A 23,379-nucleotide genomic window follows, 5' to 3' on the forward strand; every position below is an offset into this window, starting at 1 on the left:
ATTGTTTTGTCATCCCATATGATACATAAATATATTATAGGAGAGCAAATATGCCATTTTCTCTCCGTTCTGCCTCCTGGAATGTCACTTTACAGTTCAGGGAATTACCACTTGTATCAGATGTGGTATACCAAGTCTGAAATGTTTTGCTTGTCTCCAGTTAGTTGTAGAGAGATCCAGAGGAGATTCAGGAGGAGTAGAAATAAAAGGGACTTTCCCATGTATTTAAATTTATGGCTTAAAGGGAAGGAGCTAACACCRTGTAATGGGGCAGATTATTTCTGAGTGTGCCGAGTGCTTTGTGTGAATAATTTTTTCCATATGCAGTGAAAACCCTCTGCATGGTGGGTTTTGATCCATCTTTGCACACACACCAGCTGCCCTTACTCACCCTGACTGGCACTTTTCAGGGGTACTGCTCGTAAAGAGGAAGATGTTGGTGCCTTTAGTACCAATGAATTGTTGTGTGGAGTTACTTGTGGTAACTTCTGTATTGTTGCGCCCTGAGATTGGTGTGAAATTTTTTCAAACATGCCGGAAGAATCTGTGTATTTCCTACTAGAGGGGTGGAAATGGATATCCTGATCTTTTTGACAGGTAACAGACAATCTAAACCCACAAGCCTATGTCTTTAGGCTGCCAAAACCCCACAAGGTGTGTCTATGTCAGCTAAACCCATGGTTGCTCATTTTGCCGTTTACATTGCTTCACTTCACACAGTAAACTTGGTGTTTACGGAGCAGAGGATGTTATTGCTTTGTGTCTTACAATGAAGTAAGTTGCTTCAGCTTTTCTGTTTCTGCCGAGTAGCCTCTTGTACTTATTCATATCTTTTCCATGAGAATAATACCTTCTTAATTTTTTAGCTGCCTCACACACCTGATGCTGTTGTGTACCAGCATGACCACCAGTAATTTGGTTTTATCTTTCATTACTCTGCTTATATTATGTATTTTCTCCCTAAGGCCATTGCTGTTGCCCCTTCATAAGCCAAATGCAGCCTTTAATATTTGGCTGTCCCTGAACATGAGACTGAAGTTCTTTTTGAGTGGTGTTAATCATTGAATCAGTATTTCATTGTCCCCTGAGGCAGAATCCAGGCTGTGAATTCTGACTTGGTAGCCTCTTAGGTTTTCTGTGGCAACTCTAAGTATCAGCATGAAATTGGGAGCCCTTCCCCTGCAAGGACTGCGCATGTTCACATTCCCAGAACACAACGAACAAAGAATTTTTGAATATGAGAGAAGTGAAATATCAGAAAACTGATAGATCCATTGAATGCCTGTGCACAGTTCCTGGTAATGTGTCTGTTGAGCAACCTTGCTGGAAACAGTCCAGTGACACAGGTGGCTGCCAGAGCCCTCCCCTGTGTGCCAGCAAAGCAGAGCTGGATCACAAAGGATGCTCTGTGTGCAAGTGAGCAGTGGAAGGGGTGCCCGGTGTACCTCATGTGTTCTCCCATGTGAGGAGCACTCCCTWCTCCCTGGATATCTCTCTCAACCAGGGACATGAAAGAAAACAGAAAAAAAYGCTTTGATAGACTGTGTAGGCTGGGAATGTAAATGTAGTAACAGGCAGGAGTGAGAGATGTGGAGCTTTTTTGCCTGTAGGTACTGAGTACTTTGCTGCTGTTCCCTGCAGCCCTGGTGCTGTTTTCTGCCTTTTGCATTAGCTGCTCTGTGTCTGAACATGCATGTGAATGATTTCACTCCTTAGCAGGGTKTATGCAAAGCTGCTGTTCTTGTTACTTTTCCTGTTTCTCTTTCACCAAACAGAAAGATTTCAATGTGCAAAACACTTGCTTTTGTGATTTTTGCTGTGAGAACAAGGTCTTTTTGAATTCTGAAAATTTCGTTTCAGGAGCTCTTGAAATTTGGGTATTTTCAAGTCAGAACAATCTCCCAAACTGCGCAGTAAAAAATGACTTGCAAATTTTTGTGCCTTCATCTGCAGTCTTCCATATTCAGATGAAGAGGCCTCCCTCAGCTGAATTCACAAGGTGAAATTGGTAATGACTCTTCAGGAGCAATACCAGTCAAGTACAAGTCAAAAGTGCATAATACTCCCCATTTTGGTGGCTTAAACTAGTCTAAATACAATATATTTTTGTTTGTTTAAATAGTCCAGAAAACACTGCAAATATGCTTTGTCTTTTAAATCTGCTTTTTGTGTCAGAAATCTGAAAAATAATTATGTTAATAAGTGTTAATAATAAGCTGTGCACCTTCTTTTCCTATCAAATGCTGTATTCCATCTTGAGGTGCAAGTTCCAGCTAGGAGCTTCTAGTTTGATTCATTGTTCCTGCAGTTTCTTGGGAAGATTGAGCAGGGTTTGAGGATAGGTTCCTCTCAATCTTAAGTCAAATTTATCTTACATGTAATTTCCAGGCAAAAATAGCGTTTTGATCTTTATGGTTTAAGAATTGCAAATGACTTTYGTATCATTTGCATTTGCACCCACTTAACTCAGAGTGATAGAGAAGGTGGAGGTGAGCAAGCACAGTGATATTAATATGTCATATAAAACAGTTTTGGCTTGTTTTGGTTGCTTTGGGGTTTTCTTGTCTTTTCTTAATCACATCTGAGCCATTGTAGAAAGACTGTAAGATTAGTTCAAGGCCTGCATAAAGTTAAATTCACTGACACTAAACTGATAGTGTCAGCTTCTTTTCTAATTTTACCTTAGTATTTTTAAATTGCTGCAATATAAAGCTGAGATATCTTTGTTTCTATCTTGACAGGCAAACTGGCACAGCTTTATCAGTTTTTAACTCCTGACTTGTTATAATGCTCTCAAAGATTGACCTCGAGTAATAGTACATTTTGTAACATAGGCTGTGGCTTGTCTGCTTTATGTTGATGAATAAAGACAGRATGCTTCCTACTGGAAACTACAGCTGATGATATCCAGGTGTGTGCTGAACCTGGTAAAGAATAATGCTCTGAAGTAGTAGCTCTTGAGCCAGTCTTAGTAATCCTGTTGTAATAATATACATATTATATTAATAATATGTGTGCAGGTGTAGTACAGGTACATGCAGTGCGCTCTCTAATGGGGCAAGATCCATCCTCATGTTATAATAACGCTCACTGTGATGAGGAGGAATGGGGTGTGTCCTGGYACAGGGTTCCTACTGTGGTTTTGAGGTTTTCTTCATTTTCTGAGCCTGCATTGCTGGGAGCCCATATACATGTTGTAAATTATGGTAGCTAATACCTGCTCTGAATTGTAGGTTCTTGAATAAGTTTCGCTGTGTGGGTGGGTTCAGTGCTCCCTGGAATGGAATAAATCTACTGGCAGTGGCCTCTTGCCCTGGGAGTAATCAATGAACTCCAAGAATGAGGGATCTTCTGGCCCCCAGAGGGAGGATCTGTCATTTTAGTGCGTGTCTTCTCTTCAAGGGGCACTGAGCTTGTCTTGCCTGGGAGCTGAGCTGGCTAGGTGCAGCCTTGAACCTGAAATCTGTGTCATCAGGCTGGCATGGCCAAGCAAACAGGGAGCTGTTTGCCAAGCACTCTTGAAGCAGCATGTAGTTTCAGAGGTGTTTTGTGCTCAGGCAGAGTAATGACCCCCTCTGACTTGTGTCCTTTGAAGGGTTTTGTAACACATTTTCAGCCTTTCGGYGGAGCATGTGGGTGCTATGGTGTACCGCTGCACCAATTCCCAGCTCTCCTGTGGAAATCTGAAAGGCCCTGCCAGATCAGTCTTTAGCTGATCTGAGAGGCAACATGAAACAGAGAAGGGATAGAGTGTCCTTGTGTGTGTAAGCCAGTAGTRTAGACAAGCTCTCTGCATCACCTGTGCTGGGCTCTCTTTCCTCCTGTGGGTAAAAGGGGTGGTGAGGTTACAGGAACATGAGCTGCAGCATGTTTTGGAGACTGCAGGACAAATTTTTAAAGCAGCTGAAAGGACAGGAATATTTAATGTACATCTTCACATTTTTTTTCAGTGTGTGCCTTTGTCAGGGTTGTAAGGACAGGGYTGTAAGCACAACAGCTGGCCATGGCTGCGAGGGTCCTTCTGCAGCCTCTGCTCCCATTGTCTCACCCCTGCCTTGCTCCTGCAGATGCGATTGGAAGTAACCATAGGAAAAGAAGTGGTTTTCTCTACTTGTTTGATGAGCAAAATGTGTTTCCTGAAAGAACAGACAAACGCCACAGTGGCTCAAAGGAGAGAGATCTCCATAGTGTGCAGGCAATTCTGGAARCAGTTCCTGATTTGCAGTGCCTCATCTGTAGTACACTGGGAACTCTGAAAGCAGCAGGATGAGTAGCTAGGAGAAGCTTGTGAGGCACCAAGCAGTACTGAATGAGTTTGGAATTGTCATTTCCTATAAATCTTTAGTAAAATTACMATAGGTCTTTGTTTCTTTTGGCTCRCATGTATGAGAACAATAAGTAAAGATTCACTTCAATGGCCRGATCCCTCACAAGAGTGCTCTYTTGTTTTGTTTTACCTTCAGTGCAACGAAACTTCCTTCTTTTTTGAAGCACGTAACAAGGTCACATGCAAACATCTCTGGAAGTGCTGTGTAGAACATCACACATTTTTCAGGTGAGTGATGCAGAAGTTACGTTGTGTTTACTATGGGGCTGCTACGCTGAGTAGGAGCCTTGTTACACCTGCACAGTGGTGAAACAAAGGCTTGCTTCTTGATGCTGCCTTTAGCAATGCTGAAAATGAGTGAACTGAAGATCCCTCCTGCAGTCTCACTWCTGTGGCAGGGTGAGTTTGCCTTCTCCAAAAATTAAATAAAAGGGTGCTGATCCCAGCAGTTTACACTTGACTCTKAATTAAAGTGGTGTGTTGCCAAAATAGAAGGGGACAAACAGCTGGCTTTGGGAGACTCTCAGGCCCATAAGAGTCTGTCCAGGGGTAGGGATGAAGAGGAACTAGCAGAATTATTTTTTTTTTTAGCCCAAATTTGCATTCTTTTTTCTTGACATGGAAGGGGACTAAAATTCAGACCTATCTATGCAGCTTACTCTGTTGTTTCATTTTTCAAACTACACAGGGTGCCAGAGAATGAATCMAACTCTCTGTCAAGAAAAGTCAGCAAGTTTGGATCCATAGGTTATAAACATCGGTACAGGTGATTTTTAAAAAATTGTTTAAACTTCAGTTCTTTCCTTCTTCATTCCTTCTTTTCTCCCCTTTCCTTCAAATGAAAGAAAATCCCCACCCAGAGTATGACCCAGTATAGTTCTCGAGGCAAAGGATGAATCAGGGCTATTTTAACAGACTCTCCTTGGGAGTCTGGCAGTTTTGGGACAAATGTAAATTTATTCCCATTCTCCAGATACCCAGAATTGGTTGAAGCCTGCTGTACCTGTGTCCAAAGTGGGAGCAGCCCTGGCAGTGCTTTAAGTCAGTATCTCCTTATAAATTCTGAATTTATGCTCATGTCCTAAAGGGGTTTTCCTGGAAGCTGGGTAATACCAAAATGAGGATGTATCTTTTCTAACTTGAAGAGGTGAGAAAACGGATGAATGTTCAAGGCTCTAAGACTTGAAARATGCTGTAAACTGGAAATTAAGGGTGAATAAGGAACACTGTTTCCACTATCATGCAAGAAATAAATGGATCATAATGAATATAGTTAATCATCATTAGTCAGGCAGATCTTTGTCACTTTGTCTATTTCATAATCCAGGTTATTTGAGTAATCACATTCCCTGGCATGATCCAGATTCTCCTTACTGTGGATAACAGGGGAATTATTGTCCTGCCTTTTTTATTTGTAGTGGRTCCTGACCTGCATTACCCCATCTCTGACAGTGGATAGGAGTTCTCTCGATCCTTGCCAGAGCACTGCAGATGAATTTTTTCTATTGAGCCACTCCACAGACTGGAGCAGGGTACTTGTGCTGAGCACGAGAAAGTTTCTTACTGGCAAGAACTTTCCAGTAGATTAAARACCAGCATGCAATGAAGCAGTTAGTCATATTTCTGCTATTGCTGTTGGGGGTGCATTTCAGTTCATTTTCCTTTGATAATAAATTTAGTGGGTGATCTGTGATCAGGTTTGCCATGTTGGGACGATGGTCAGAGCTGACAATTCTGATTTTCTTCCCTCTTTATCTCTGATCTCCATTGTAGCACCAAAAGCAGTGACTGTTGTGTATGTGCACGCATCATTAGTTTAAAGCAGAAACCATAATCCCACTGTTTTCCTGTGTATGTGGGGGGACCATGATATCCTCATTTGGCTTGGTAGTGTTTACTTTATTTTTTTTATTTTAATTTTTTTTAGATTTTTATTGTTTTTTAAATCTTCTAGGTACTTCTCATTATGTGTCAGACTGTTTTCAGGAAAGCAATTTTCTTGTCTTAAGATCAGGTGCTTTGGAGGTCTTAGTGGGCATGGAAGGTCCTATTTCCAGATGTTGGGTTAAAGTTGCTTATGGATCTTGCAAGATGATTATGGCTACCAAATTTAAAAGTTGGGCAGAAAAGTTTTCTGGCTGACATGGGAGTATATTTTAAACTGAATATATAAAGTGTTACTGTGATGTTAGAATTTGAAAATTTTTSTCTCTTAACTCTTACAATTTTGAGAATATGAGAATTCTGCAGTGCTGTCTGTGAAGGCTATTGGTGAAAATATTATCAGTATTTAACGGAATCTATTCACATAATTCAGAAAATTTGCATATGTAAAACCTATATTGTTGCTTGATACTTTCTAGTACAATACCTTTTACTTCAAAATCACCAAACTTGGGGGGAATTAAGGAATTAATAGCAACAATTACTTCTCTTGTGTAGTAAGTTTCCAGAAGCAAACTTGGAATTTTTGGGAGAAATAYGAATTTTAGATTTTTGTTATGAACATTATATCCTGCTTAGTCACATGGAGAGGAACATTAAAATGAACATAAAATAATTTATTTAAAATGAATAACTTACTTCAATTGTGCAGTGAAGAAAAGCCTTACTGTAAGTGAGAATCAGCACTTCTACTCAATTTGTTGCCATCTGGAGCTGTGCTAGTGAAAGTCCTTTATTACAGTTGTTTTGCCGTCTTTTAGATTGTCATTCCATATGGCAGAAGAGTAGCCCCTAAATGACTGGAACGGAGCAATATTAAATATGTGTGAACACTATTAAGTAAGTTTTTCTGGGAGGAAAACTTACAGAAAAAAAATAGGAAGGAATAATATTACTTAAGAAAGGAGTATCTCAGAATATTGTAGGCTAGAAAAGGTCATGCTATCTTAGGCTATTCCTAACAAACCACATTTTGTTTAGTGCCTTATCTCCAGTTGAAAGTGCTAAATATAGAAGAGCTTGGCACAATCTGTTGATGATTTTGCCAGTGACTGACTCAAAACAAAATTCAGGGTAGTGCTACTTAGCAGGAGAACCAGAAATGGGATGACAAGCTAAAAAACATGCTACCCAAACACTATGCATTTTTACAAGTCTAAAGATCCTATTTGATAACCTTTTCAAGTGTTTTCTCATKATTTTATTGTGTTTTAAAGTGGCAAAACGTCTTTGCGAATGACCAGAGACCCTTCTGTGCAGCTTCCGCGGCCTGGCCAGAGCATTGAAAGGAGTCGCAGCAAGACTTACCCCAAAAGAACACAACAGACAGGTCGGTCCTTCTCTGCTGCYCTGGGGGAGATGTCTTCTTGTTTTTTTGGTCGATTTTGTCATCATGAGGTGACTCAGAACTGCTGCAATGTCCTCGAGGATCTCTCAGAAAGGTTTCTATGTTTTGCCTTAGGTCAGTATTTGTATCTAAGCTTAACACGATACAAAACCTCCGGCTTTCTGAACAAAAGAATTTCTGTGGATTAAAGATGATACAACCCCATGTGTGTGGGTCTGATGTAAGGGTTGAAAGGAAAGTTTGAAAACAGGCAGTGAGAGCATGTTTTTTTTTCCTCAGGAGTCCTGTCTCTTGCAGATACGTGTCTTGGTTAGTGTCCCATTGTTTGGGCTGCTTGAACCAAGGTGCCACTTTTGTGCACCTTCTTCTCAGTTCAGGAGCAGTATCCCTTCATTTTGATATTAAGTGGTGGAACAGAAGTTGGTGCCCTGCAATTTTAACAGGCTTCAGATGTGTGAGCTGGAAATCTTTTCTGCATGCAGAAGCTGTCACAGCAAGCTGGAAGTTTTTACAGGTRTCAGACAAAGTAGGATTATGTGTGGATCACATAATCCAGAAGTCATGCCCTGAATAATGGGTGATGCTCRCTGAAATTTAGTAATGGAGATGTCAAACTCCAGTTCTACATGTGATTACATGGCAATCCTTAGCTTCCTCTGTGACAGAAGGTGCATACATTTCAGCCAAACTTGTCTATGGATTTAAGCATGTGTGTGTGTATTTGCTTTTTGAGAAAAAGCTTGTCTGGGCTTTGAAATGTAAACAATATTTCTCTTTTATCATGGGTTAATATGCCACTATAAAATTTGYGTACCTATTTTTAAAAAGAGTGGACATTCATGTCTGGAAACCTCCAATGTTCACCCTGAAAGAAGTCTTTTTCGTTTTGACTCAGAAACAAAATGTGTTCTGCCTTTTAGCTGTAGTGGCTCTTGAAATGTAACATAATTTGAAGAATAGCCTTGGAAAATAGAGGCAGTTTGCAACATTAAAAGAAAACTATTTTATTTTATTTAGCTTAGTGTAAAAAGAGAAGAATTGATTTGCTTTCTGATTATGATCTATTTTGTTGTATCTGCAGTTTTAAGGGGGTGCCTGAGAGTACAAGAAGCTGTTCACCCTTAAAACTAATGAATTAACCTTTTTGTTCAGCTGGACAGTCCTGTTCTTAGGGCAGTAGTTCAAGCCAAACATCATTCCCTGTCTCACTAGTCCCCAGTTCTGTTTGTAGAAGTTWGTGTGGCTATCTGTCAGCTAAAACTCACCTCTTGGATAGAAGTAAACGTTCTCCTCAGCACAGGGTCAGTCTGTGCTGCTGCAGGGCTCAGGGCTGTGCAWGTATTTTGTTTGTTCATTTGGCTGKGAGGAAAAGCTGAAACCTTCCCTTATCCTCTTCTGCTGATGTAACATGATGCAGAATTCTCTGGGCAACATGTGTTGGCTGTTTTGATGCTTTTATACACTTTGTCTCACTTTAAAATGAAGTGGCTGCTTTTTCACCATTTTACTTATGTGTAGTTTTGTAATCTCTGTCATCCATCTGTTTTCATTTTTAATTCAACGTAATTGATTACCTATGTGCTCCAAGTGTGCAGTCATATTCTTCTGGGGCAAATGTACTAACTCAAATGATATTAATGTTAAATGAATTTGTTTCTTTTCCTCCTCAAAATAAGGGTTAAGGGAAGAGAACATTCCAATGCCATCTTTCCCTATTAATAAGCATATTTTTCCTTTTTTTTCCTTTTTTCCATTCTGTCTTTGGCTATTCACAATGCTAAACGTTGAGTATTCTCCATTTAAACAGGCTTTCAGAAAGTGAAAGAACACTAATGCTCCCTCTCCTCCCTGTGTCAGACAACGTGTGACAGCCTATTGCATAAAATAAACCTACCTTTTTTGATCTAAAATTGTTCTTGGTTATAACAAAGTCCCTACTGCACAATAAATCAAGACTATTTGGCATATTTTATGTGTCACTTGCTTAAATACATTATCCCAATGTAGATTTTATTTTATAGACTAGTTTTTATCTTGGAAATTAACCAGGTAGTCTAGTAAGTTTGATAAATTATGTAAAAGTTTCCCTGACTAAAATGTTTGAGAAAATGATGGGACATTCCTTCTTRAAATAAATATTCYTTTTACATAATGACACTATGCAGATGGTGATCCTTGATGGCTAGTCCTTTGTTCTTCATTTTCTGTTTGTAATATGGTGTAATAATTACTTGTCCARTGGTGAATATTACTTGTCCAATACCTTAAACAGTGTGATTTTAGTTTGCATGTATTATATCTTAAGGTATTTTCCATCAAATACCAYTTTAATTAATATTCAACTGGACATGGCTTATAATTGAATTTTTTTGAACGAAAGTCAGGGTTCCATTTATTTTCCCAAAATCCAGCAACACCTCACAAATAGCTCATATGAAATAACTTCTTCCCACCTTCTCCGAGTTCAGCATCTTTCCTCACCTGCTTCTTTCCCTATTTTCCTTTTCTTAAGATGGCAAAGTCAAATGTATCAAAGGCTTCATTTTTGCAGTTACTGCAGTTAGCCATTCTGTTTTTTTTTTTTTTAAAATTTTTTTTGGCTTTTTTTTTGKTTTTTTTTTAATGTACGGGTGCCAGTGATGGGATCAGTCACAGCGGTGGTTTTGAGGACAGTGAGAGCAAGTGCGTGACTACAGCGTATAGAATTAGCATTGCCTCCACAAGATAAGTGTCTGTGAAGTGCTGAAWCCTCTAACCTCTGACATAATTAAAATCCTTTCCCTTGTTTCTTCTTTTTTATACATGTTGTGGTGCCTTAAACATAGTATGTGTTTTTTATATTTTTTTCCGTCACCTGAAGGTAGAAGTTAGTTATCCCCAGCACAGCTGAATGATAATATTTCTTTGTTTCATTGGTCCATTAAAGTATGGAGAAGTCCTGAGGACTGCAGACACTTGGTGAACTCTGGGTTAAGAGTTGGAGCAGGTGCTAAGACAATGATACAAAATATTATTTCTGTTTTCAGTCTGGTTTACCAGAGAGATTGAAGGAGATGATAATGTGAACAGAGAGAAACCATTTTTCTCATATAAAAGCCATTGCCATTGTTTCTCCTGATAGGATGCACAGTGCAGACCTTTTGCTTTCAGCATGGCAGATTATTGTCCTAGAATACAGATTGCAATGGTTTAAAATGCAGTAACCTCCATTTTGTCATTTGTTTGATACATTTCATATCTCAGTTGTTCTAGGGCTAGTGGAAAAATCATATCAGGAAACTTTAATGGCTATGCTTTTATACTGCATTTTGACTGTGGTTTTATAKTAGTGCATGGGGTTTTTCTGCCACATGTTTAGGCTGATATTMAAATCAGTGTTCATTAGGTGAAAAGGTTTGTTTGTTTTGTTCTGTCAAATCTTGTGAGATAAGTGTAACTTGTTTCATTTGTTTATTCTTCCCATTTCAGCAGAAAGAGAATTACAGTTGTGTTTTGCTCTGGATGCAAATAATAAATTCAAACATGGACCAGGATCTCTCGCTGTTCTGTCTTACCCTCTTAGGGCTACTCTGATGATGTTCARCTTTTGCAACACAGGGCGAAAGTGTTCATTATTATTTTGGCTGAATGCTGGACACAAAAAGCTCCTTGGGAACATCCTCCCAGGACAGACACTGACATGACCAGACCTGTTGCCTGGCAGTGGGAAACACATTGCTGAGCGTTTGTTGTTTTTCGGTAGCTGAGGACTTGGTTTATCCCTGTGTTTCACTCTGGTCAGTTGTGTAAAACCAGTGTAAATAAGTGCTGGCATTCTGATTTAGAGGCCAGGTGGAAAATTGGATGTGGCTATTACAATTACAGTTCTGTCTGTGTTGTGATAATCCCTAAGCAATCACATTTTGTTGCAGATGCCTGTCACTACCCTGCTTCACCAGCCTCAGCCATGGCACACAGAACTGTTGGTCTGTTGGCCCAAAGTCTTGCCCCAGAAAATTGTGAGATTGGGTTTAAARTTTAGATTTTTGAGAAAATGGATCGTGGGGTGGTTTTATCTGTTTCTGAATGTATTTAATTTGAGCTTTGCACTTTAAAGTTTACTTAAAACCCCATGTTTTAGAAAAGGCTGGGTGTGACTGCTTCCGCATTTCAGTTGTGGGGAGTGAGATGAGCAAACTCTTGCGGCTAAAGGCTTGGAAAGTAATATGAAAACCAGCCATTATCACAGAGTAGKCTGTGCTGGTGTAGACATATGGCAGTCCATTCATTTTTGTGGGCTCTTAGTAGCACAGGGTGCAAAGCAGGAGCTCTCACTGCATGTTTTCCATTCAATAACACTCAGCTGCTCTCATGACGAGGTTTAAATACAAACACTCCTTCCAGATAATGTCAGCTAAGTGACTTTTCCTGATAAGAAACCGGCAAGACCAGCTACCTACCTTGCCAGGCTGATTGGTTTTGGACACTTGAGTTTTTAAAAATGAAATAGTTGGCTTGAATGGAAGACACAAATCAGGGTCAAAATGGCTGTAAATGGGAAGTAAGGGTGTGCATTCACCTCACCGGAAAAGTTCAGTGCAGTGCAGTAAGGGAGTACCTTGTCCAACCAAAGGTAAACAACCAGYGAGACCTTTCAAGAATGAATGTTTTTGGCTGTCTAAGGTATTTTTGAGAGGCTTATTTACCTTGTCATGCAAGAAACAGCAATATAACTGAGTTTTTGCAATGGGGTTAGTGTTTGGGCAGTTTTTCTGGAGTCTACTCTTTTATTTTAGGTAATGTTRTCATACAGAGGTATGAGTTGGTAGAATAGTATTGTAGTCAGTAAAAGATACCGGAGGAGGTGGAACATACTTAAAGACAATTATTACTCTTTCTGTAAGTGTGGACAGAAAGCTCCTGATTAACCCAGCATGGCTTGACAGCCAGAAGTGACTGAGTGCCTGCAGCATGATAAATATATTGCCAAACAGCAAAGGATCAATTCTGGACCTGTCTATTACTTTTACGTAATTTGACCCTTGCTTGTTTTTCTTATCGCTCCATKAAGTTACAAGCACTTTATGTGCCTTAATCAAAAGCTGCCTTGCAGASGAATGTGTGAAGTACTGAGATTAATTCCTTTGTTTGAAAAAGTCATATATTTGCTKATTTCTGCAAAAGACTAGCAGACCTAACCTGTAAGAGAAGCAATTGATGGGCAAACAAATGCCTTAGCATATCTCAAATATTTGTGTTGAGGYAGAAGAGAGTTCAGAGACTTTGTATACCAAAGGGATGGTACAGGAAGTTGAGGGAGATTGTGAAGAAATCCTTTCTCTGAGATTAAGGAGAAAATTTATCATACAAAATCTTGCCACAGCTTAATTTAAGACATTACATTTTTGTTTTAGCCAGACAAAATGGCTTGGGGTTTGTACCACTATATTAACAATGCTGTGATGCTGTTACTTGTGCCCAGAGGACATAGCATTATAATCTTCAATCTATTTTGTTATTTTCAATGAACATGCTCAGAATCCTGGCTAGAGGAGGTCTACATCAATAATGATATTGTTTTGTTGTTCTACTTGACATCTGTTTCTATAGATGGTAACAGTTTTGTAAGRAATGTCTGAAATTGCCAATTAAGTGGAAAGACAATGTGTGAACTGAAGGAAAATGACAGGTTAATATTAACAGCATAGCATGGAAACTGAAATCGTATCACCAGCAGGACCCCATCTGTATTCTCCTCACACCTTTATTCTCACTGTTGCCTGAACAGGGAATTTCTTTCTGTTGACTGGGGCAGAGTATCCCTTTGAGAACAACAGCTTCAGACTTCTCTGTCTTACGTGGAAGAATAGTGAATATGCTTTGTGCTAAACTTTATCATGCTCTTGTACAGCTAGAAATAAGGAAAAGACATAAAAGTGTGATCCTGATACACCCCAAAGAAGTAGAGCACACACCAGATATCTCCTGTGCCATTTTACCTCTCATGCAGCCCAATGTTCAGCAGGTGATTATGCTGAATAGTTCTGCAAAACATTTGTGTTGCAGGACTCACCTGTTTTGGTTTTCGTATTTTTTTCAGGTTCTAAGAGCGTGAGCCAGATTACAACAAATGGGGAAGACGAAGGAACAACCAAAATTATTGCACCTTCTCCAGTAAAAAGGTATGTAGACCTGCAGTTTTCTCACAGCTTTTAAGCATTTGTGTATGTATTGGATAGAGGAACATATCTAGTAATCACTAGTAACAGTTTATTCTTCCCTTGAGTTCAGGACCATCTGATCTTCTGCTGATAAAAGTCAGAAAGTGTTGCCAAATAATTCATTTTATAAAACCCTGATATTCCAAAGAATGTGGAACAGGGATTTCAGGTGACACATGGTTTGAACATCCACAAAGCAGCACAAGTTAATGGGAAGGCGGTCAGTTTCAGGTTTAAATAGAAAAGAAAAGAAAAGAGGTAATGACCCAAAGGGCACTGGTCAGGATAATCCTGTGAGTCTTTCCCCTGGGAGMTGTCAAAGCTGACTGTCAGAGCCCTCAGAAGGCCCATGGGCCTTCTGTCTCTGAGCAGAGAGGTGGGGTGTGAGCAGGGAGGAGCTGGGCACAGGCTCTCTCCCAGCAGTTTTGTTCATCTTGCAGTGATTCCCCACTGCACTTTGCAATTCATAATAAAACTCAGGAGTGTTTGTTCCTGATCCATGGGAGTAGTGAATTGTCAGGACTCCTCTGGATTTCTGTGGTCTGCTTTGTCTAATTTATTAGTGCTGAAGTACAGATCTCTGGTTATTAAGCATATTCAAAAGGAAGAGGTAGGGCTGGGATTCAGAGGGAGGTTCATATCCCCATCCATAACTTTTAGGTGGAATTTGTGTGCCTGAATCAGAAAAASAGTGATCTGACAAAAGAATGAGTCAAAACCACAGCGCTTAACCCTTTTATTTAGTTGCCTGGATATCTGTATCTGCATGCTTGATAATCCTGACAGTTGGGTCTTTTTCTTAACTGAGTAACTCTTAACTGGAGTTATCTACACATTGGAGCTGTGGCCTTCACATTTCGGACTGACCTCTGAAAAAGGATCTAAAAGATTTACTGCAAATACTTCATGGATAGTGTTCCCTATTGTCTAATATTTATAACTTCCATATATAAATGTAARTTTACTCCAGAAGAAAAGTTAAGTTGCTGCCTCATTTTGAGGGAAATTGAATCCATTATTACAGTACCTGGAAAATAATGGCAATCATATGTTAAAAGAAAGTTGATGTTTTAGCCACTTGGTCATGCTGAAGCGAAACTGTTAAGCAGAAAACAATGCAAAGATTAAAAAATACATAAAGGGAGAGCACAAAGAGGATGGATCCAGGCTTTTTCCAGTGATGACAAGTGACAGGATCAGGTGGGCACACACTAAAGCACAAAAGGTTCCCTCTGAACATTTTTTCCCTACAGAATTTTTAGCAATTAATTKTTAGAAAGAATTGGAAAGGCAGGTTGTAGAGGAAGAACCAAAACAAGGGGCTCTCAATATGACAGCTTCAAGGTTTCTGAGCTTAGTTTCGTACCTTGACAGCTTAAATGAAGTTCACAGGCAGATTCTTACTGAGTCATGTTTCAGACAGTGTAACTCACTTCCACAAAAAAAAAAAAAGAAAAAAAAAAGAGGAGAAAAACATAAAAAAGTGTTGGAAGTTGTTTTTCTTGCATTCCTTCTATTTAAGATTTGATTTGTTTCTCTCTGTGTTCTTGTCTGTACCCATAAAACACCTTTTGGGCCTCCCAGGCTTGGTATGTGTGAGAGGTAACAGAAAATTTGTGTAGCATTTACAGCTTGGAAGTTTGCTACATCCTATGTAATTCTTGCATTACTTGTCAKTGATGCTTGCAGAGCATCTTTCAGCAGTGTTCACAAGCTGAGTTTTCATATTTAACATCTTACTCAGTGTTGAGATCTACGGTTGGTCACTTCTGTGTAAGTAGTGTAAAATAAAAAAAAGATAAAAAACCCCCCAACGATAGAAATCTCACATGAAATTCAGATCCTAACACTTTCAGGTACTTTGAATGAACTCAGTACCTTTGGCAACTGCACGTACTGCTGGTATTTGCAGAGGTGCCACGCCCTAGTGTTCTGTCTGTAAAGTGTGTGTCTGCTCCAAATGAATAATGACTTGGGATTTTAATGCAGTAAATTCACCTCCTGGTACTTCTTTCTATTTTTTTAAGATTTGACAACGGTATTCACGTTTATTTAAGTTCAACCCAGGTATTGTTCAGTAGTTCATGCTGTGCAAATCAATTCTTTTTTTTTTGCAATACAGGACTGAAATATATTTAACTGAGTTACTTGCTTGGTAGTAAGCACATATTTTTAAGCCTGGGAATAGATTGCATGCTGCTATGAGTCAGTAATTAATGGGTGCAGTATTAAGAAAATTATTTACCTGATAAGGTGTAATTTAATTCCTTTTCCTGCTGACYTACTGTAGCTTTGCATTTTGTTCACTGTGTGAGAATTAAATGATTAACTCAGTGACCTGTAGTAACCAAAGGCTGAGGTTAAAAGTGGATTAGTGAGTTAAGTAGCCACGATTCCTTCATAAAGCTGAGTCTGTCACCTCCTGCCCTGGGAAAAGAACTCCCAGCTTATATTCGCCTCTCTGTAAGCAACTGTAAAGCTTTTATTTTTTCTGCTTGAGCTGCACTTGATAAATACGTGCTGTATTAATGATCGTACAGGGGTGCTGACAGTAAGACCCCCTGAAGACCTGAGTGGAAATCGATGTGGTTGCCTCGTTCTGTCTCAGGTGAAAAGCTTGCTCATGAACAAAGAGAGCTCTACCGAAGGAGCTGCAGCAAAAGCTCTGCCGAGCCATCGGCAAGGACAGGGGTGCAAATGCGTGCTTCAGCTAGAAGCCACTTGCAGCATTTGAAGGGGCAATTATCTGTGAGCTTTAATGGGTCAGAGGCTGTAAAACATGACACTGGTAGGAATAGAGAAAGAATTGGAGCATTCTGGTTTCACCCCCCATCCCCATAGGTATGTGAGAAGCTGATTACAAACACTAATATATCTCAGCTTGGTGGCTGTCCTGGTACTTTGCCTTGCAGCAGTGACTGAAGCCACCTCTTTCACAACAACCTCTTTCTGGCAAAAATAAAACCTAAGGTTTTGCTGGGGAGAGAATGAGAAGATTTTGCTGCTCTGTGAACTTGTGAACCTGTGATCTGTCATGTTTTGAATAGTTATCACCCCTTGCTTTTGTTGCTCCCATTTTAAGTAGATAGTGTACACCTGGGAAAATGGTAGAGAAATATGATAAAGATAATCAAGGTATGTGGTGACTCCTGCACTGAGAGAGATTAAATAGCCTGTGGTTTTTTCCACTAATCTCTTGGAAAAGAGATTAGTCAGTTAAAAATGTGTAAAAGAAATTAAGAGGTGGAATCATTGATTTAGGGAGTTATACATACTTGTTTTTCTTTATTTCTTTCTACAATCACAGAAACAGTCAGGAGCAAGGGATGGAAGTTTGAAACCAGTTGGAATTTTGACATAAAATTAAATAATAATTATGTCAAATACTGGAACACATTGCTACCAGGTGCTCTTTATGCCAAAAATTAAAAAATGTTCACAGGGTATTTAAGTAAATCCATGGAAGTAAGTTTCATTAAGAGCTATGTAAAATAGAAAGGAGATAAAAACCTCTGATTAAATAATTATAGTATAAATTATAAATAATTAACTGTATATTAGGGAAGACTATGAGATCATATTGTATTATTCTTGCCTAAGTATCTGTTCTTGTTTATTTGGAGACAGGATTTACTGTTTTTCTGTCTCAGTGCTGCCACAATTATGAGTTTGCAGAGACCATTTTTTGAGTCAGTCTTTTTTTTTTCTTTTTTTTTTTGTATTTTTTTTCCCGTTCTTCTTTCTCCCTCTCCTTATGATTGTTCTTTTTAGGAGAGATTTTTCAACAAAGCTGCTTTTTTTTTCCCGTTCTTCTTTCTCCCTCTCCTTATGATTGTTCTTTTTAGGAGAGATTTTTCAACAAAGCTGCTCTTTGTCCTTTTTCACATAACGAATGAGTAACTATATGCCAGGGTGGATCTCTGTACTGAGTATATGCCTTTAAAATTAAATTATATGTGGTCAGCAGGACATAAAATGTGATCTGTACAAAATGTGTTTTAAAAGACATATATTTATCTGTGCTTTTAAATAGCTTTAAAAAGATGAAAAATGAAAACAGTCCAGAAACGCAAAGAAGCAAAACAAGCGCTCCATGGGAGGAAAATGGCCCACAGAGGTAAGGCGAGACTTGATGTCTTAGGTATTGTGCAATGGTAAATACCATGCCATACCAATAGGTTGAAGGATATTAACATAATATATTGATGTGTCATTTGATTCATAATAGATGTGTACTGCATGTAAGTAGATAGGTTCTTTCATGGATAAAGAAAAAAAAGGAAAGTACTTTGGAAGGAAGTACGTGAAAAATTTGTCTGTGAAGAGGGGCAGAGAGACCCTTAAAGTGTGAGTGACATGTAAATTCTGTTGAGTCAAAAGATGTCAAAAGAGGCACATGAGAGCAAAAAATAATAGCCCTAGATTTCTGATTAATATGAAGTCCTGTGGAATTATGATGGATAACTTATAGAAAAATCAACTGTGTAACAGTCAGAAAAACAATTAGCAATTGCTGGTAAAACAGGAAAACAATGTTATACCACGATATAAATTGGYGGATCACATATGTGCTCCATGAATTTTGGGAGCAGTTCTGATGTCCTTATCTCAGGAAAAGGAACAGGCTTTGAGACGAGCAGCGAAGGTAATCAAAGGTGTGAATGGCTCTGCAGTAAAYCTGTACAAGGAGCAAGGGCACGGGCCAGACTGGACTCTTCCTTCAGTCTGTAAAAGAGGCAATTCCAGGGGATGACATCTAGAAATCTGAGAGAAAAGAAATAGACCAAGACTGTATTTTTCCAGCAGAAGGGTTACAGATCTTCAGGTGAAGCTGTTGCAGGTAAAGGTGTTGAGAAATGCGGTGAGTCCTGACTCACCACCAGTGGGAGACCTGTGGTCCTCCTCTGTGAGGAGTGAATTGATATAGTGGGTAAATTCCTGGGGGAGGCTGGGTGAGTCATGGAACAAAAATCCTGAAGGGCTTCTGAAGGCAGAGGTGCAGCAGCTGGCTCAGTGAGTCCCCCGGGCTGGGAATGGTGTGGGACTTAGGGAGCGCTGGGGAGTCCTTGAACGTCTTCAGCTTTTCTCTTCCTGCAGTTGTCTGAAGTTGTAGTTGGTTCCTGCTGCTGGAAACATAACCAGAGATCACAAAAAGCATAATTCAGAATGCTCCTGCTTTTCTGTGRTGATTCGGATCTATACATGATGTGTCATTTGGGGCATCCTGATTTAACCCCTTCTGTAAATAGCAATAGTTTTCAGACTAAGTACAAAGCAGTGAGCAAATATTCTCTTGCCAGGACAGACCTTTCCTTGTTTATTTTTATAGGAGATGTGGTGCTATCTTGTCACTTTATGGCTTCAGTTTTGAAGTTGCCCTCAAGACAGCAGGATGTTTGATCTTGCAGGAGCCAGGWTTGAGGATTGATTGAATGGCAGGATTGAGTTTTTGCAAATCTATTCACTCCAAAGCACTCTGCAGTTTTAGACACATAAGCAGATTGGATGTTGCACAGAGTCTTTCACAGCTCCTAATAATAATTCTCATTGAGATGAGCCATGGGAACTTTTCACCTGTGCAGGGCAGCGCTGTAATCAGCTGTCTGCAGAAGCAGTTGAATCAGAATGTGTTCAATTTGAAGGCCAGAGGCTTTTAGGGAAGCAGAAAACTGGAGCTTGAAACCACCTCTGCACTATTGGCAGAGGTTTGTGTGGTTGAGCAACAGAGAGATGGAGGTAGAGATAACTTCATGCTCCTGAGCATCAGCTCTGTGGTGAAGATGCTTGTCATGAGAGAGGAAAATGGGAAGGTTTCATACTTACACCCATGGAAAACTTGAAGGATGACTCGCTCTGCGTTGGATAAGCCATACTAAAGAACAGAAATTTTATTATGTGGAAAGAATATGGATAAACTTAAGTCTGTATTTTATAAGCTTCGAGTCATTGGCATGGCAATGCTAAGAAATCTCTCCTGCATTTTCAAGGTTCAGTGTGAAATATTCATTGCTAGAAAGCAGAACCATCTGCATTTACACAGCACACACTCACACAGACACAAGCACATGTAGCCAAATACTCACCTCTGTGTGTGTGTGTGTGGGCATGAGCCTTCTCATTTTTGTAAGCTAAATCACAGTTACCTGACCTAACTGTCTTGGAAATTTCAAAGCTGACTCATTGCTCTTCCTTTTTAAACTTAGTGGGCTGTACAATTCTGCCAGTGACCGCAATAAATCACCGAAGTTTCCCTACTCACGCCGAAGGAACCCGTCTGGTGGCAGTGAGAATGAGCCTGGGCAGCCAGTTCGGAGGAGGTAAGAGCCTCGGGGTAAATTTCTGTCAGCTTCTGTAGGAACTATAGGAACTGTAGGAACTAGAGGTCCTGCATGCCTTGAGGAGGCACAGCTGGGTCCTGGGAAAAGGGGCATTCCAGGAGCCAGTTGTTAGTCAAAAACCACCTGAACAGTAATTCCACAGCTGTTTGGAAAGGGAACTTTGCTTTGCTTGTGTGCTGTTGTGGGAAAATGATGTTAAAAATTGCGTTATTGGCATGTGCAAGATTCCTTTAGGTACTGCAGCTCTTTTTCCTTGGTGAATAAAAGGATTGTTGGATTTGCTTATTTGACAGTGAGCTCCCATTGCAGTGTCAAAAGTACATTTCTATGTTTTAAGTGCCAAAAGGTTTAAACAAATGAGCCACAAATCTGTCTTCAGCATGTCCTGTACATGAACGACTTTACATTAGAGAGGATCCCAGAAAAAATACAACTACATGACACATAATGTTCTTTCAATTGGTACAAGCTGAATTGAGTGGCTTTTTTTTAGTGCAGTAAAATTGAATGGATGCAGATTCTGTGCTGCGTGTCTTTGAGCATGTCCAAAAAGCAAATTACAGGGAGAGTTCTTAAGTGACACAGTATTGAGAGACTGTGTGTTACCTGGGATGATTTGTCCTGCTGAGAAGCTGTTTTCATGGCTGGGGTATCCTGCCTGGTGCTGTGATCTGCTGTGAAGTATAAACAAACACAGACAATGCACCAAATTCACTGCAGCCTTCTAAAACCACCTTAGAAGCAAGCACATCAGAGTCACATCTCCTTCTGACAGCTCTGAAATGATTACCTGTTTGGCCTTTAAAGCCAGGGGTTGCAAAGGGGTCCCTGACAATGCAGCTGTATTGATGAGGAAATATAGTTTGATGTGGAGCTTTTATCCTTGTCAGGTTTCTGAACAGTCTCAGACCTTTTATCTGCCATTAGCTGTCTGGGACAGGAAAGAAGRAACTCACCCATGGTGTGTGCTTTGTGACCTCAAACAAATCAGTGTAACTCTCTCTTAGGCAATGGAGTTATGTTGATTTTCTCTGCTGGATAAAGCCCTCCTAGGTGTTAACAGCRATGTGCTCCCTGAATCGGTTTTGTCGTGACTTAACCCCAGGCAGCCCCTCACTCACTCCCTATCAGCAGGATTGGGGAGAGAATCAGAATGGTAAGAGGTAGAAGACTCATGAGTTGAGATGCAGACAATTTAACAGGGAAGGGAAATGCTGTGCACACAAGCAAAGCAAAATAATGAATGAGTTCCTGGCTCTACAAGGCTGGGCAGGTGCTCAGCCATCCCAGCAGAGCAGGGTCCAATCTGATGGTCACTTGGGAGGACAAATCCCATCAGTCCAAATGTCTCCCCCTTCCTTCTTCTTGCCCTCACTTTTTACACTGACCATGATGTCACATGGGCTGAAATGTCTTTTTGGTCGATTGGGGGTCACTTATCCTAGCTGTGTCCTCTCCCAGTGTCCCATGCTGCCTTAGCCTCCTGCCAGTGTTGCCTTGGCTCTGTGCAATCCCTGCGCAGCAACAACAAAAACATCTCAGAATCATCAACCTATGTTCAGTATGAAACCCAAACAAAGCCCCATAYCTTCCACTGTGAAAAACCAGCACAGGTTTTTTTGAGGCATTGCTAGCTGCTTCAGTTGTTGAGTTGTCAGAAGGACTTGGGCTTTGTAAAAACAAAAGTCTAGAGGTGTGCAGTGCAGAGCTCTCTTTTATCAAGAAAAGAAAAGCATTTGTGCACTACGCAGCAGGAAATCATTGCTGCCACCTGGGATTTGCACTGGGCTGATCTAGTCAGTGGACTCAGCCATGCCAAGTTTTCTCTTGGGATACCACACAAACAAAATGTTTTTAAAAGTCTTATCTCATATGAGAGACTGTGAAGACTGACAATAGCAGGTAGATTATAACTTAATTATGCCTTCCTGAATCTTGGTTTTATTCATGCACTTTCCTTTTCCAACTGTTAACAACAATAGCTGTGTTGTTTGTGCACCCTTTACTGGAGCTAAGAGGAAACCACCGAACTCTGCTATGCTGGGAATATTAGGAAACTCTAAAGGCATAATTAGTATGCTAAGCTTAATTAGTATGCTAAGCTTAGTATGCTAAGCTTAATTTTGCAGGTCAGAGGTTTGCAATGAGAGCTTGAATGGGATCATGCCTTCACAACTTATTGTAAAGATGTACTGAAGAGTGTAAAACAAGCACATGCCCTGTTTTCTCTATCTGACATCATGTTGAAAAAAAGCYGCAAAATATTTTGTAAAGTTTTAGGGTTTTTTTAGCATGGGTAGTTTTGTGTATTCCTATTGAGTGACTCCATGATATTTCATTAAAACTTCTTTAATGTCACAGGAAAAATCAAAACAGTGGTGAAGATTCAGATTTAAAGCAAAGGAGAAGGTAAATATATGGCCTATAGCARCTGTGCAATGAAACTGAAGGTACTGGTCATTATTGGCTCACTGCATCTCCTCCTTCATTCCATCCCCTATTCCTTGTCCCTCATATTCTGAAATGTATTAAAGATTTGTTGTGTTACACCCATTTAATTTTTTATTTCTTATCTTTTTGCTAAAATGCTCTGTGGCAGGGCCTCAGAGTCAGCACAGTCTTGCAGCACATTGTTACTACCCCACATTAGAAGCAGTTTGCAACAGTTTCCTGAGGGCTTGTCTGCAACTTCAAAGTCAGTTCCAGAAGTTTTAGCTTTTGGATTTTGCATCTCTAGATTTGTTTTTACTTCTCCAGCCTCTGTACCCACTTTAATTAATCTATTTTGCAAGAAAATGTGCTGTCATTTGGGGTGAATTGTCCTGCAAGTGGTAAGTTCAAAAGCACATGTAACTCCTCATAGTCTTCTCTCTGTCTTGTAAATTTTTTGTTATTTTTTTCATAAGATTCTCCTGCTGTCCCCATCTCCCATTTCAGACTTGACTTACTGTCACATTTCAATTAAAATTCAGGTGTGAATTTGGGTGTGCTGTCTGACAATTTTAGCTTCTGATAGATTTTTGCAGCATCTGCCTGTCACGACTCTGCTCTGTGTTCCTCCTYGCTCCTCTGCTCCTTCCTGCATTGCTGGAATGAGGGGACAGTGTGGTGTATTTCCGTGTCAGAGGCTCCTGCAGCTTGGGAAGGACAGGGGGCACTCCCAGGATCTGAATCACTGCTGCAGCATGGGAAAGGAGCTCTGGCAGAGACACAAACATCTTG

The 23,379-nt window shown here is 40.0% G+C and overlaps 1 protein-coding gene across 3 annotated transcripts in view; it reads left to right on the forward strand.

Annotated features, from left to right (window-relative positions):
• EPB41L4A (erythrocyte membrane protein band 4.1 like 4A) overlaps positions 1–23,379 on the forward strand; it is a 116,302-nt gene that overhangs the window by 70,061 nt on the left and 22,862 nt on the right. For 2 of the 3 annotated variants that reach the window (XM_057367508.1, XM_057367507.1), the window contains exons 10-16: positions 4,464–4,555; positions 5,016–5,093; positions 7,489–7,601; positions 13,699–13,780; positions 17,853–17,936; positions 20,023–20,136; positions 22,519–22,566. In XM_057367508.1, coding sequence (XP_057223491.1) covers positions 4,464–4,555; positions 5,016–5,093; positions 7,489–7,601; positions 13,699–13,780; positions 17,853–17,936; positions 20,023–20,136; positions 22,519–22,566 — 611 coding nt within the window. The remainder of the gene's footprint in view (positions 1–4,463; positions 4,556–5,015; positions 5,094–7,488; positions 7,602–13,698; positions 13,781–17,852; positions 17,937–20,022; positions 20,137–22,518; positions 22,567–23,379) is intronic. The other variant, XM_057367506.1, reaches the window with a different exon arrangement.

Source organism: Malurus melanocephalus, unplaced genomic scaffold (genome assembly GCF_030028575.1).
Source record: "Malurus melanocephalus ecotype Western Australia unplaced genomic scaffold, MMel_1.1 scaffold_80, whole genome shotgun sequence".
Lineage (NCBI taxonomy): Eukaryota > Metazoa > Chordata > Aves > Passeriformes > Maluridae > Malurus > Malurus melanocephalus.